The 15198-nt window shown below is 39.4% G+C and overlaps 1 protein-coding gene across 3 annotated transcripts in view; it reads left to right on the plus strand.

Annotated features, from left to right (window-relative positions):
* The window catches only part of ABCC3 (ATP binding cassette subfamily C member 3), a 48941-nt gene that overhangs the window by 13584 nt on the left and 20159 nt on the right, over positions 1-15198 (plus strand). For all 3 annotated transcript variants that reach the window (XR_012634740.1, XM_074921790.1, XM_074921791.1), the window contains exons 2-10: positions 1173-1349; positions 2253-2378; positions 3271-3408; positions 5176-5301; positions 6112-6173; positions 7384-7515; positions 10816-11034; positions 13365-13542; positions 14082-14243. Coding sequence is in view for 2 of the 3 variants with exons in the window: in XM_074921790.1 (XP_074777891.1) it covers positions 1173-1349; positions 2253-2378; positions 3271-3408; positions 5176-5301; positions 6112-6173; positions 7384-7515; positions 10816-11034; positions 13365-13542; positions 14082-14243 (1320 nt within the window). In the remaining variant the exon portion in view is untranslated. The remainder of the gene's footprint in view (positions 1-1172; positions 1350-2252; positions 2379-3270; positions 3409-5175; positions 5302-6111; positions 6174-7383; positions 7516-10815; positions 11035-13364; positions 13543-14081; positions 14244-15198) is intronic.

Here is a 15198-nt window from a genome sequence, read left to right on the forward strand (position 1 = left end):
CCTTCTGACAGATCATCACTGAAACTGAAAGATTGTCAGCAGATTTGGCTCTTCAGTTCTCCTAAAATCAACCATTGCTTTCAGCATTGGGTCTCTTTTGTGTTTGTAAACAAAAGCAGGACTGGAAATACTTTTGAAGAATTCATATTCAGACTAGTCAGTCATTCATTTATAAGGGGTGGGGAGAAGTGGTTCAGTTTAACTGAAACATACTTTTACTGAGAGCTCATACCCCAAAATAATTAGGTATAAGTAAATTATTCCAGTGCAGAGATAAGGCATATTTGAACCACAGATATCGTAGTTTTATCATCTGCTTTTAATGATAGCACAATGAAGTCATTTTACATTTCCTGCAAGTAAGTATTTATCTACCACATTTTAAGATGACACATCAGATGGCAAAATGCAAGTTGTGAATTTCCAATAGGTTTGATTAAAACCAAGTTCCCCTTAACTGTACCAAAATTTCTATTTTCATTTGAACTGTATAACTGTGTGTTTGCACATGCTGCATTCAAATCCTTAGGTACAAGTTGCATATGTGAGTTGTGGTGTCCAAGGTCGCAGATGGAAAGCATTGCTTGCAATGTTTGCAAGAAACCCATATTCCTACCTGCATGTACAATACCTTCCTTTTACCTTTGTTTAGAAGAGGGAAATAATTATAGTTGGAGGCGTATGAGTAAAAGGACAACATTTTGTCATAAATGGAGGGGATTTTCCCAGGTCAGCATACAGTTGATCTAAATCTGGTCATTTTCTCCAGTACTGGACATTCTTGCTTGATGAGTTTTCAAGTCAAGGATTTTGCCTCAAGAGCTTTTTTTAGCAGTTTTACTCCAGGCTGGGAATGCCTGAGAAATATTGTGCTATCAGCACCTGTAACTAAGCCTTAGCAAAGACTGAAAGACAAGGGCTTTGTCTGCTACAAAATGTCCAGCTCTGAGATACAGGAGGGCAGAAGTTTTTCCTTTTTTTAGATTTTGCCCAGTATTTATAACTGTACTTAGCCCTTTTACTATAGCAGATTAACCACAGGTGGTTGGGATAGGTATTTTGGGAAAGCTTTTACTAAGGCTGTGTGCTAACTCCAGCAGATTCTTCAGGCAGATGTTCCAATTGGCAGTGCTTCTGCCTCTCTATTAATAAACATCTCATCTATTTTCCAGGATTCAAATCTTTCGATACACACTGATAATCCAGACCTGACACCATGTTTCCAGAATACCATCCTAGCGTGGATCCCCAGCATTTACCTGTGGAGTGCATTACCCTTTTATCTTCTCTACCTAAAGCACAACAAGAGAGGGTACATTGTGCTTTCCATGTTGAGCAGGTTCAAGACGGTAAGATCTCCTTGCAGTGTTCCACGAGTAATGTGCAGTTTTGAGTTCGTTAGTGTTAGTTCAGTGTCCAAGCAAGTGCTGCAGCAGGATTTAAACCAAATTCCCTCTGATTTATGGGGGAACTGAAGAACTTGCTTATAGGAAACAACAGTGTCTGTACAGATTTCTGAGGAAGAATACCAAAGGAAGGCTCATCTGTAAGGAAATCCATCCTGCACGCCCACCTTTCTGGGTAGAGAGAGGAAGTGACTGCTCTGCAGAAGAGAATTCACCCCTTTGTTGAGCCAAAATTTTGCTACTTCACCCTTACTTAAGCTTTAAACCACTGAAAGCTGCAAAACAAAGACCTTAAGGTAGGTCTAGTGAGAATTTAATCTCATTGTGAAAGTGAGCACAAGAAGACATTTTTTCAAGCCACTCTACCCGCCCAATAGCTGTGTGAATTCATCTGCATCTTGTCTTTAAGAGGTGGCTGGTGTCAACAGTACCTCGGGTTTATAAATGGCTAGGTCTAAGGAGAACAAGCAAGTTGCTTTCCATAGGCCACGAGAGAACTGGGGTTATTCCTGGAGAAAAATGCCAGGCATTTTTCAGGGCATGTCTGCCTTTAATCTGGATGCTGCCTGTGTTTCCAAGCAAAAGTCAGGAAAAAAAAAGGTAAATACATTAGTCCTTCTAGTAGTTGTGTTTGCAAATCCCTCGGAAAGTAGTTGAGACGAGATCCTTGGTTTGAGTGTGGTGGGACAGCTCCATTAGCCTGACTGCAGCTGATCACCGCAGCAGTGTTGTTCTGTTTACACAGCTCTGTCTTGCTGGGAATCTGTGAATCATAACAGTTTTGCTAGCTCTCTGACTGCCCCTGGAGATTACTTTACCAAATGCTGTTTGTTTGGCTGTTTTCAGCTGTTCGGTGTCCTGCTGTGGTGCGTGAGCTGGGCAGATCTCTTCTACTCTTTCCACGAGCTCCTGCAAAACAGAACGCCTCCACCAGTCTATTTTGTAACTCCATTGATCGTTGGCATCACTGTGGTTTGTAGCTGTTTCTGTTTATTGTAACCAGTAAGAATAACTCTTTCTTAGACAGATGAAGGAGGAACAGGGTTCGTTTGCATTCAATGCCTTATCCTGTGCTCTTTTAACTGAATTATTAGTGCTTGTATTACTGAAGCAAATTTTGCTTATCAAAAAGGCCGCAGTTACAGATCTCTCTCTCACGTAGATTCAGCTATGTAAATCAAAATATTTATAATGGTGAGATTGTTCTGCCTCCCACCTTGTTCTCATCTCTTTCTCCAGGCTTGTGATTCAGGTGTGGAAAGAATTTGGATATGACTTTGCCTAAACAGGGAGATATGACAGAGCATGGCTTGTGTATTGTTCAGTATTGTATTGGACTTTGTAAAACTGTGTCTTTTATCTGGTGGTTGTTCCTCCATTAAACAGAAACCAAATTTGCTTTACCTAGGATGACAAACAGGCTTGTGGCTGTTGTATGAAAAATGAAGCAATAAAATTTGTCCATTAAGTTTTTAATTCCCTTGGTTAGGTTTTTTAAAATCTTGTTTTCTAGACAAGTCATGATTGTCCATCTGAACTGGAGAAATGACAGCTCCTACATTTGTGTGAAATGTTTGTGGCTAATAGCCAATTGTGCCTAGCCCTAGGTACAAAGTCTGGTTTAAAAATTGAATGATGGAGATGAGGCTCTGAAAACAGTAAAAAAAAATTATTTCATGAAGTTATTCACCGCTTTCCTTAGATAGAGGAGGTTTTGCCATTGCCTTCTGTGGAGTTATGATGAGGCCTTATTTCACAGAGGTCCTGTTGTCGATGATGACTGTAATAGATGCCAACTGAGAGTGTGAATAGGGGGAGCAGTGGGATGGGATTGTGTTCACTGTTTCTGTATTTACTTTTACAGCTGATAGCTACACTGCTTATTCAATACGAAAGGCTGAGAGGAGTCCAGTCCTCTGGAGTGCTCATTATCTTCTGGTTTTTGTCTGTGCTCTGTGCCGTGGGGCCTTTCCGGTCTAAGATCATGACTACAACAGCACAGGTAACATGCCATCCTTGTTAGCACTTGGAGAACAGGAAAAGTAGCATTAACATCTCTATGAAGAGGATGAATCACCGAGTTTGGAGTCAGATCTGAGCCCAGCTTTTGCCAGAGAGAAAGAGAAGTTTAGTTCTGTTGCCTTGACTCAGACTTGTGTAACTTGAAGGGAACTGGGATTTCTCATGCAATGTCAAAAACCAAATTTTGCTTGGCCCAAGGCTATACTGGAAACCTGATAGACATGTGAGGACTGTACCAACACTGTATATATATTAGAACAGACTTTTTTTCTTTTTTTTTTCCCCTTTCCTTTTCCCTTTAGCAGCCCCCTTCCCTTGCCATGCTTAAATAGGGATGGGTAGTAATCGGAGATGACAGATTTTAATATGTAATGTTTCTTTTTTGCTTAGGCAGCTTGGCCACATTATACAGCTCCATAGGCTTTCTTTTGTCAGTGCCTGATGTGCTGAGGACAGCATTTTTACTCCAACTGTGGCTGTAAATAGAGAACAGAAAGTTGGAGGGAGAGAAAAGAAACCTGGGCTGTTATGATTCCTGTTTGAAAACATAGCAGGTTCTCCCACAGTAAGAAAGTTGTTATGTTTTTCACAGAAACAAATTTCACTAAGTAGGGCAGAGCAGATTGCTTCAGTGATTAAATCATCAAAGGCTAGGAATGAAAAGGAGTGTTTGAAAAACGTTAAGGTGATTGCTTCTTCTCAGTGAAATCAGTGTTGATTCTGTTTGGTGATTTATTTTTTTTATATATACTTACTTTTTGTAACTATTATCAGCATTATCCTTTTAGCAAGGATTTTGCTATACCAGGCTGTTGTAAATACTCCAGCAGAGATTGAATTAAACCTTGATAGTCTGTGCAGAACTTCTTCAGAAAATAGCTGCAAGCCTGGTGAGACCCATTCAAACACCAATTAAAGTCAATTTTAAAACTGTAGTAGTGGTGAATAAGTACAAATATTGGACTATCAATGTTTGAATCCTTAATCCACTTAAAATTATGGGTGCAGAGCCTTAAAATGGGTATAGGTAACGTTTCTCCTGTTCTTGCAAGTGCCGAGAACCAAATACTCTTCCAAATACTCTTTCAATGCTCTTTCTCTTGCACTTAAGCTTTAAATATTTCAAGTGAACAGTGAGAGCATTCGCAACTACATTAGGGTATGAAAGAGCTGTATAAGGGACGTACCCTCACAGCAAGAAGTTTTAAGTCAACTGCAGGCTTATATGAGTAGGAAAGGAAATATCTCTAGAGCAGATGGAACTGTTATTATGCAATCCAGTGTTTTTTTGCAGCTTCTTCTGAAAGTATTTAACACTGACTGCTTGTCAGTGACAAGACACTAAAGTAAATGGATGTTTTCTGATCTGGGTTGACAACTCCTATGCTTAAGACATGATCTTGTAAGAACCCCTGGAGGTAATTTAAAAGGATGTCATGCAGCCCTGATTCCAGAGGGTGTCTGCATGCAGTGAAGATGTATAAGCACTTTGAACTTGACATAATTTAACAAGAAGCTTGGAGATAAGCATGTTCTTAAGCACTTTAGAGACGACGTGCATACTTTTGTAAGATAATTCCTGCTAGCAACTACTTTGCAGGATTCAACTGTAGAGGAAGAAAGGAATTGCCAAAAGAAGCTGTGAAAAATGCAGCGTGTGTGTGTGTGTGTGTGCGCGCGTGCGCATTGGGGGGGCTGGGAAGTACAATAAAAACAATAATTTACTGTGTTTCTTTTTCCCCTTCAGGGCCATGTAAATGAAAGGTTCAGGTTTACCACATTTTACATCTACTTTGCTTTGATAATCATTGAGTTGATCCTTTCGTGTTTTAAAGAAAAGCCTCCATTTTTTTCCCCTGTTAGTACAGATCCTGTAAGTATTTTTACTTTGCCTTATTTGCATTTTACAGACTATATCATGTTTTGAGAATTCCACAGAGAATACTTATGACTGAACACAGCTTTGGATTGTCATTGAGACTGCAGTAGTTAGTGACCCCCTTACAAAACATGGGGTATGGAGAGTACTACTGGGGATTGAAGCCTTTTTCCATTATGTGTGCCATCAGTAATGATGAACCCACGTAGTGAAAGCAGCTCTCCTGCTTGCTGCTTCACAGCAGTTTAAATTACATTTATGAACACTGAAGTGTAATATTAATTATTGCAAGAGTAGTTTTTGTGGAGATGGTAGTCTACTTGCTTAACATTCATTTACAGTTAGCTAAAGTCTGTAAGGGTTGTCTTAATAAATGAGTTCTATATGTGTTGAGAACAGATATGGAAAAACATTAATAACAGAAGATATTAGTGGTGTCACAGGTTAAATTTCTTCTCCAGTTCATAAAATGGTCTCTGTAATTGGATTTATGTTTGAACCAAGCTGAGAGAGAAGTTGAGTTCATTTCTTAAACTGAACATTTTGAAAACTATAGAATGACATTTCACTTCATATAAATGTGATTTAAAGGCAGTATATGAAGGAATTTTTAAAGATAAAGAGTTCTGCATGATATGGGAAATGAAAGAAATCAGTTTTGTGTCTTGTTAGGACATAGGTAAATGCATGTAGTATGCCATATACTATACCAAAACTGAACAAAATAGACTGTCATCTTACTAAAGTAATTGTAAATATCTTGCTTCATTTATTTTGTTTTTTTCCCCCATAACTTTACTACAGAACCCATGTCCAGAGTTAACTTCAGGCTTCCTGTCAAGACTGACATTTTGGTGGTTTACAAGGTGAGCTTCTCTTTCCAAGCTGTTGGACAGCTGACAACCCCAAACTCTACTTGTGATGTGTGTTGTACAGAGTTGGCAATACAGAGATTTTTCCTCTTTAAGTAGTTGATGTTGCGTGCTCTTTCATCCACAGTGGTGTCAGCATTTTTAGCATTAGCCTTTTTAGAAACAGCTTTCAGAGTGCTCATACTGCCCAAATCTACTCTCCGAAGAGTTGTGGCAACAATTGTGGCATGACTTACAGGTGTACAGTCTGGTTGTGCTTACTGCATGCTGGAGTATAACCTAAACCAAGACGTAAGACTGTGTTCCACAAGATTAATTGTGGCAACCTTTCACCCACCTGAGGATGCATTTTATTACCTGCTGAGTTTCATGGGTGAATGCTTTTTTTGTAGGGACACTTTCTCTGCAAGAGGGAAAGTAAACTGGGTTATATATACAAATGATTACCACCAACTGATAACTCCTGTCAAAAGGCATGTGTATTAAGGTTGCAAATTTGAGATTGAGTTTACTATTACTCCATGATAAAGAAGTGGAACAGCTGTCAAAGGTCATGTTAAGACCCATTCTTTTCCATAATGGTTGAGGTTGTTGAGATCTTCATTCTTCCATCTCTGCAACTTCATTGTCCTGGCAACAGCCCTGTAAAGTTCTTTTTAGTGAGACCGTGAGATCTTTCTAAACTTCCAGAGTTTTGAATGTTCAGCTTCCCCATTGAGATTCTTTGCAACTAGATGTTTGTATCCCTTGACAAAATTTCTCTTGCAGTTGAGGAACTGTAGTTAGAGAAATCTGATTTTCCTTTAACTTGCTTGAGCATCACTTTTGCATTTTGTTCAACTCTGACAGTTATTCCTGATAGATGTAGTTATTTTCACTTCTAAAGCATCACTGTTTTCATTTAACATGTTTCATTCATTTAACATTTAGTTTCATTCAGATGCTTCTGGTAGTTGGTTTTTATTGTCCTTTTTTTTCTGAAGTGATGTTTTCAATAAAATACATGTAATCAAAACTACGTAATGTCCTTTTCTTAATTGCAAACATCAGTATAAGGAACAAAGGGAGATGGAGGTATAATTATCACCCTTTCCGTGGAGATATATCTTCATGCTTTCGTTAGCTTAATAGTCCCAGAGTTACTAGCAATGCTTTAAGTACTGTTAGCCAAATTGAACTGGACTGTTTTTCTCTGTGTGTGCAGCATGGCAGTTCTTGGTTACAAAAGGCCCCTTGAAGATAAAGATTTGTGGTCGCTGAATGAAGATGATACTTCAAAAATTATTGTGCAACAACTTAGTAAAGAATGGGACAAAGAAAAAGCAGAGTGCAAACAGTAAGTATGTGAAATGAGTCTGCCAACGGAGATTGATCTGAGTAATTTAAACATTAATAAGCTACTCATCCCTGAAAAGAAGCCAACTAAAAATGGCACTAACCTCTTCAACCTATCTGTTCTTCATTAATATTAACAGTCAAATTTGCTTATTTTGTTATGTCTAGGCAGAGGCAAGCAAGAGTCCTCAGGGACTTGTGTACCACCAACACCCTTTTTAACTAGGTGCTTAAAGTCTACATGGGCAGGTAGTGCCATTTACCATGTGGAGAAGGGCTGAAGATGAGCAAGCAGAAGGGATTGAGTTGGTTAGATTGTAGAAAATGAACAATTTTCATCACTGAGCTGGTGATGCCTAACCCCATAATTACCTCCCTCCTAGGAAAGTTAGAGCACAACTTCTAGGCACCATAAACCAAAAAGGAATTCCTCATCTTCCCCATCGTGAGTTTTTTTGGCCTGACACTATTTTTAGCCTTAAGGCTCTTAGCAGTGAGCAACTCTTCACTTCCTAGCAGTAAAGATATAACTCTCAAACTGTGAAAGGCAGGAGGGGAAGGGATATCCCACTTTAAGAGCTGAGACCCTATTCCTGTTACCTAGAAAGTTAGCAGCAAAATTCCCATAGTCTCTGATGGAAATGGGATGAGGGTCAGAACTTGCATATAGTTACATCCATGCTGGAGAGGATATCCTTTTTATTGCTTGTTCTGTCTTAATCTAATCTTAAGAAATTATCTATTGTGCAACTGTATTTCCTTCTCACACTGGTTAATGTCCAAAATGTTTCCAAACAAATAGATGTGATAATAGTGTGTTTCAAATGAAAAATGTCAATAAGGAGGAGGCCTGCACTTCCATTTCCTTTCATTGTGAAGATTTCTTCTCCATGTGGAGGCTTTCTTCTGTGTGTATCCTTGCCAGATTGGAAAGACCCTATTATGTGATAATATTAGAAGATTCTTGGCAAGGCTGGTTATGATGTGGAGAGTTTCACTTCGCAGCTAAAATTTGAAAGGTTTCCAACACTAACTACCAGCAGCTTGTCCACTAGTGCTCTGTGTGTCCTGTGGTTTTACTTTGGTTTTTTTTGTTTTCTTAATGTCTCTATTTTTATGGTGTGGAATAATGTGCATTGTCTGGGTTCTGGTCGTTTGCTGCATGGACATAAATCTTACCCCCTCAGGCTTTTATACAGTAAGAACACATTCATTGTGCAGAAGTGCCTAGGGTCCAGGAAAACTTTTTCTAGGAAAACAGAAACCATGCCTGGAGTTTTGTCGTGGGATTCTTGCATTTTGGAAATTATTTGTACAAACTGGGGCCAGTTGGCAATGAATTTAACCATAAATTCTGGCTTGTATTTAGCTCAGGTATAATTCTGTCGTGACTGTATTAATGATTCTAAGGTGGGAAAAAGAGCAGAAACAAAGCAAATCACTGTACTCCAGATTGCTGGGTTTCACATAACTAAAAGCTTTGTGGCTCTGCTTGTTCTTCAGTTATAAGTAGGTATTTTCAATTACTTCATGTCAAATAACATTAATGGTAGTTGCTTAGGAGCTGTTGTAAATACTTCGGGGGTTTTTTAAACTCTTCTCATTAAATCTGCTCTGAGCAAGCTTTTATGACATTAAAAATGCTATGTCAAGTTGTACATGTGTTGAAAGTGTCATGGAAAATATTTTCAGTGGACGTAGTAGTATTTATTTTTAAACACTTGATCAGTTGCAACTCTGGCATAGCTAAAGCTTTAAACTTATTTTGTTGTAAGGATTATCACATTTCTATTGTTCCTAAACCTACAAAACCTTTTTTGCATCTTGCTTCACAGCTGTCTTGTGAATTATTGCTAAATAATTGCTAATAGTTCATTTTCTACTAATGAGTTACAGGAGAGATCGGTTAAGTTGTTATAGATAATAAAGCACTCAGAGTATTTTTCCTTTGCTTTTCCTCTCTTTGCATGTATGGCTGAAGTACTTGCTCACTTTACTGCTAAGTGCAGTTGCTTCTGAGAAAGTTAGAGCTGTGCTAGATGGAGAAGAGAGAGCTGGAATCTGTTTTGCCTTATTTTTAGTTAGCTTCTGAGACCATGCTTATGAAGACAAAATGAAGATGCAGACCCTTGTCATCACTATTAAGAAAGCTGTGTGTTTTTCCATGAGATAATCAGCATCTATTATCTGCTCTGCTATAAATCATAGAAACCAGGCACATGCTTTTTCTTTGTTAAAAAAATGGGTGTGAGCAGTCCCACACACTGCTGAAAACCTGACCTCACCTAGCTACCCGTAGTAAACACTAGAAGTGCATTTTCTCCCTTTGGGATTTTTTGCTGCAAGAGAACTATTGCGTTGCTGTTAGGTCGCTGTAATAAACATTTTTAATAGCACAAAGCCAAGGGCAAGTAGTCTTGTTTCTTCAAATCCTTCACTGAGTTTAACAGCCCTGGTTGCCAGAAAAATAAGGCTTTGCTCATAAACTCCCCAGGTTTGATCTGGAAGGACAAAGACAACACTGTTTGTTCTTGTCTAGGGAGGAAAAAAAATTGTCTGGGTTAGGTTCTCCCCCTGCCCTCAAACTTTATTGCAAAGAAATTGGGATTTGCACATGCCTTTGTTTTGAAATGATGTGAACAAGTTTCTACCTGTGGACTGTTAGCCACTGATCATTTTGAATGCTCACAGGCTGTTGGAATTATTTGACTCTGTGGCCAGCCAGCTCTAAGAAATCTGCATACTCTTTATGAAGAACCATAAATCCAACCTCACTTGGTAGGACTTACAAGTTATTTTTCAAATGCCTTCTTTTAAGTCTTCACTGTTTCTAGGGTGTCTCTTCCATCTGTCCCTTCCTATAAGGCTAAAGGTTTACAGCTACTAGCCGAGTAATGAATAAGTTCTCAGAAGGACTAGGTGAGGGTGCCTTTTGTGTTATGTAAATAACAACTGTTAGAGGATTCCTTTACAAGAAATTGGAGATTCAGCATCAACTCTGTCCTCTGCCAAAGGAAGTCAAGCCTTCGTCTCCTACTTCTTTTGGCCACATTCACATTCCATGGTGATTGATTTTTCTGGCCTATGGAGTACAACTCAAGTACTGCAGGAAAAGAAAAGAAAACAAGATGTATTACACAAGAGTGGCCTATCTCTGGCTGCATCTAGTTCTTGTTGGAAGTCTTGCTGTCAATCAGTAGCAGAGCAAAGAAAGGAGCAGGCTTTTAGGGCAGTGCTGTACACATAGGGTAATGACATTCTCATTGTCAGTTGTCCATAATTGCTTGTTTCATTCCCCTAGGAAAGAAGATGTGACATATATGAAGAAATCTAACCATGTTCTGAATCATGTTGGTGATGGTCCAGAGGAAGCCGAAGTTCTGATCAGAGACAAAAAGCACAATAGAAAGCCTTCCTTTCTCAAAGCTTTGTTGAGGACTTTTGGGCCGTACTTCTTAGTCGGCTCCTTCTTCAAGCTGATACAAGACCTACTTTCTTTCGTTAACCCTCAGCTGTTAAGGTTGGTTTACTGTGTGAGTAGTTTCTATGTGCAAACCCTATGGAGGCTCGGCTTTGGCACAGAGTATTTATTTTTGAAATACATAGCTAGTTTCCCTCACAGTGCTGCATGTGTATGCTCCCTCACCTTCCCACTGAAATGTTCTTTATTGTGGACTAAGCTGTAAATTGGGCAAGCTTCACTGAAATGAAAGATTCGTCAATCACCCATCATCAATAGACAGCTTTGAATTACAAATTACCTGTTGCTCCATGCAGCAGTCCAAAGCAATTTCTCCCCATTTCTAAAGGAATACTTGTGAAATCAAAGCAAAGCACTACTTGCCGGATTCAGTAGTCTCTGTACATCTGATACCCACATGTGTTGGTGGTGCCTGCAGCTGTAGCGTGACTTGATACACAAATGAAGTGTGATGCTCAAGTATGTGGTGCTTTGGCCATGCTGCTGTCATCTGGGAAAGATTTTGGAGCATTTAGATGAGTTCATGGGTTCTTAGTTGTGCACAGCAATGAGAACGTGTGAGGCACAGTTGTAGTAAATTTCCATGTGAAAGAAAATTATGGTTCTATTAAAAAAAAAAAAAAGTGAGATCTTGACAAAAGTGCTATGTTCTCAAACTCTCCTTGTATGAGTAACACCTGTACCTCCCATCTCCAGAGGGGACCAGTTGCTCAGCCTGATCCATAAAGGAATTTGCATGATCCCCACATTTTTTTCTGTTAGTATTATTCTTAAAGTGGGAACTTCACCAGACAATCATTAACTAAGAAGAAGGTAATAGTGGAAATACCAGTATTTCTGTCAACTGGTTACTTTTTATTTCCAAATCAATGGAAAAGCACATAGTCCTGTTAATGCATAAGAGAGGAATGGAGTTTGGATGGAGGCCACAGGTGGACGTGGGAAAGGGGAAAAGAGAAGGCCCTGCTCCTATATGAGCGTCTCTAAAAATAACACCGGTGTGGAGCTGTGTTCTGAGATCATGTTGTTCTGTGGGTGGTTAGTGACATACCCAGAAATTTGCTAAAAAGAGGGCCTGACCCAGTATGGTGACATTTAATAGCTTACAGTCTGTCTTCTTCCAGAGTCCCTAGTGAAGAGGAGGCAGCTGGCTTCCTTTTGAGGAGACATTAAGTATAATCTATTCTGGGAATTTCTCAATTTTGCATAAAATTCTGGATATGTTGTCAGTGATATCTCAAGGCATATGATGGGGAATTTCTTCTCAAGTTTAAATTCCTGCAGTCTTGGAAAATGCACTGCTAGGGGTAAGAGAAAATGAAAAAGCCATGGCTGTCTGGCAAGTTGCACATAAGATAGTTTTGTTTCTAAATAGATTACTCAATCCCATGCTGGAACTATGAGGAAGGGGTTTTCCTGAAGCTGTCCACTTACAGCATGAACAACTGGTGCAGTGCAGAAGGAATATCTCTGTGGACTGGAAGAAGAAAGATGTAGCAACCTCATGCTTCTAATGCAAGGCTTTGAGGCCTGATTGGTAGTTTCCAGATGTGCTTTCCCCCTACTGGTTATCTGAACCATGAATCAGATAACCAGCAGGGGGAAAACACATCTGGAAATCTCTGTTCCTCCCATATTTTGACAATTCAATACTCTGGTCAGTAGTCTGAAATCACAAATGTGATTTTCGAGCATTTTTATGGCAATGCCCTGTGCTGTTCTGGTTTTTTGCTGTGTGACAGTGTGCAGGTCTCATGGGGAGAGCAGCTGTGTGTATTAAGAAATAGCTTATTAATAAAATATCATATAGCCAGTTTAATGGTACTACCATTTTACCAAAAAAAATAGGAGTGAAGAACTCTTCATGCATCCATCCAGGTGAATGTCTTTTAATTTAGCTTTTTTTGTGAGAAAACACCCCAGGCAGAAGCAGTCAGGCTGCTTGAAAAGGATTTGGGAAAGAAGCTGGTTTCACCCACTTGGCTGCACTGTCCTGCTGTGTCCTGTCATTCACCTCTTGTCCGGGGGGGCTGCCTAACAGAGCTCAGACCGTGAGCCATGTGTTTAGGTGCTAGATCTCTGGGGAGACCTAGAGTTTCTCATCATATTTCGTTTTCTGCAGGCTCATTTGCAAATGGACTTTCTCACTGGCAAAGCCTAAGGTTTTGCTGTTGTATCTTTGCAATGTTGTTTGACTGAAATCGTAACTCAGCTTGCATCCTGGAGAGCTGTTTACTTATTGTGGTTAGAGGGAGGATGTGGCAGGATGCCATAGCTGAGAGAAGCTGTGTTATGTCCCATTAAACTTGCTGCATGTTTTTTATTTTTTTTACTTTTTCCTTTTCCTCCCCTAATTTTCTGAAAAACAGTGTATTAATCGGCTTCATTAAGAACAAAGATGCCCCAGCCTGGTGGGGATTTTTGATCGCAGCTTTGATGTTTATCTGTGCTGTGCTGCAGACACTCATGCTCCACCAGCATTTCCAGTACTGCTTTGTTACTGGGATGAGGCTGAGAACTGGGATCACTGGAGTGATATATCGAAAGGTAAGATTGGAAGCATTTTGTGGATTGGAACACTAGTGTATGTCCAAGCGAGTGGCCTCAGTTCTCAAATGCTCAGACAAGAGCAGGCATGTTGGAGAAGAATAGCCTCCTGGAATATAAAAGACTGGGTTTCTGGTGAGTTTTTAGGAGTACCTCTATCATACTTTACAGACTTTTCTAGTGATCAGCACCTTAATGTGGGTGTACTGGTAGATCATCAGACATATCACAGGCAAATATTGGTTCACTTGAAATATTTGGAAAAGGTATCCAGGAGAATAGCATGTTTGTGTTGTGAGTTGATTAGATGCAACTAGGTTTTCTTCAGAATGCTACATACTGCTTGAGATAGAGGTGCTCACAAGCAAACCATTTCATGAACTCTTGTTCTTTGGAGATTGGGAACTGATGTAGGTGTGACTTATTCCTGTTGGAGAAGCACATTCTCGGGGAGTCGCTTGTTTTGCTAATAATTGAGGATTTCTTCTCCATACATATCAAGTGGATTGTGAATCCACTGAATCTCTCTTATTTCTCAGTCCTTAGTCATCACAAACTCAGCCAAGCGCTCATCTACTGTTGGAGAAATTGTCAACTTGATGTCAGTGGATGCCCAGCGTTTCATGGACCTGATGACTTTCCTGAACATGTTGTGGTCTGCACCACTCCAGATATTTCTAGCTTTGTACTTCCTCTGGCAGGTACAGATATTGTCACATTTTTTCAGAATTCATCTAAATGCTGGGCAAGCTTATTATTTTTTTGTTATTTTGACTCACCACTGCTTTTTTAGAAACTTATTGTTCTGCCTTGTCGTAAAATAGCTTGTACTGGTGTACACGATCAATTAGTCTCTTAATTATTTTGTTCAACTGGTAAGCAAGATAAGGCATTTGAATCAAAAGATAGCTTTTATGTCTCCTCTGTCCTTACCATGCTTTGATAGGATCAGTTCTGGACTCATCACAGTGTTCCCTGTAGTTGATACAAATGAGAGCTTGAAGAAGATGGTTTAAAAACCAAACCAAAAAAGACCCTGAACATAGAAAATGTAAGCCATGTATAAAGGTTATATCATATCATATATAAAGAAGTTTTGTGCAAGTCAACATGAAAGAAATCTCACCTGGAATAACCATAATTTTTCCTTTGCTACAGTGAAGTTGTTTCTAGTTTATTCCAGGTTCAGTTTGAGCACTGGCTTTCATCCTTAAAGTGTTACCACATAAAACAGTAGCACCAACATAACCACATTGATTTAGACTTGAAAGCCATTAAGTTGCAGCAGCTTTATGAGTTACAGCCCTGCTGGTAAGCTGAACTCTGGTAGCAGTTTGTATGCTTTAACTCACATTGAGGGTACTGGGTTCATTCAGTAATTACAGTTCCCTAGGTCAGAAAGAAGTCAGTCGAAAAATTCCTTCTGTGTGGCTTATTTTTTCCCCTTCTACATTTGCTCAATAGCTCTGTATTTGCATTAGTTCAAACTTACTTTCCCCCTCCCACTGGGAACCGTGTAATAGGTAAATCACAAAGCGCTCTGCTACCACCAGTACTAGCATAGTAATAATTCAAGGTGGATGCTGTCATATTTTTCCATCTCCTCCTCATAGTTATTCTATGGAATCAGAACACTTCACTGGGAGCAGTTCAACT

The sequence above is a fragment of the Athene noctua genome, chromosome 18, assembly GCF_965140245.1.
Source record: "Athene noctua chromosome 18, bAthNoc1.hap1.1, whole genome shotgun sequence".
In the NCBI taxonomy this organism is placed as follows: Eukaryota; Metazoa; Chordata; class Aves; order Strigiformes; family Strigidae; genus Athene; species Athene noctua.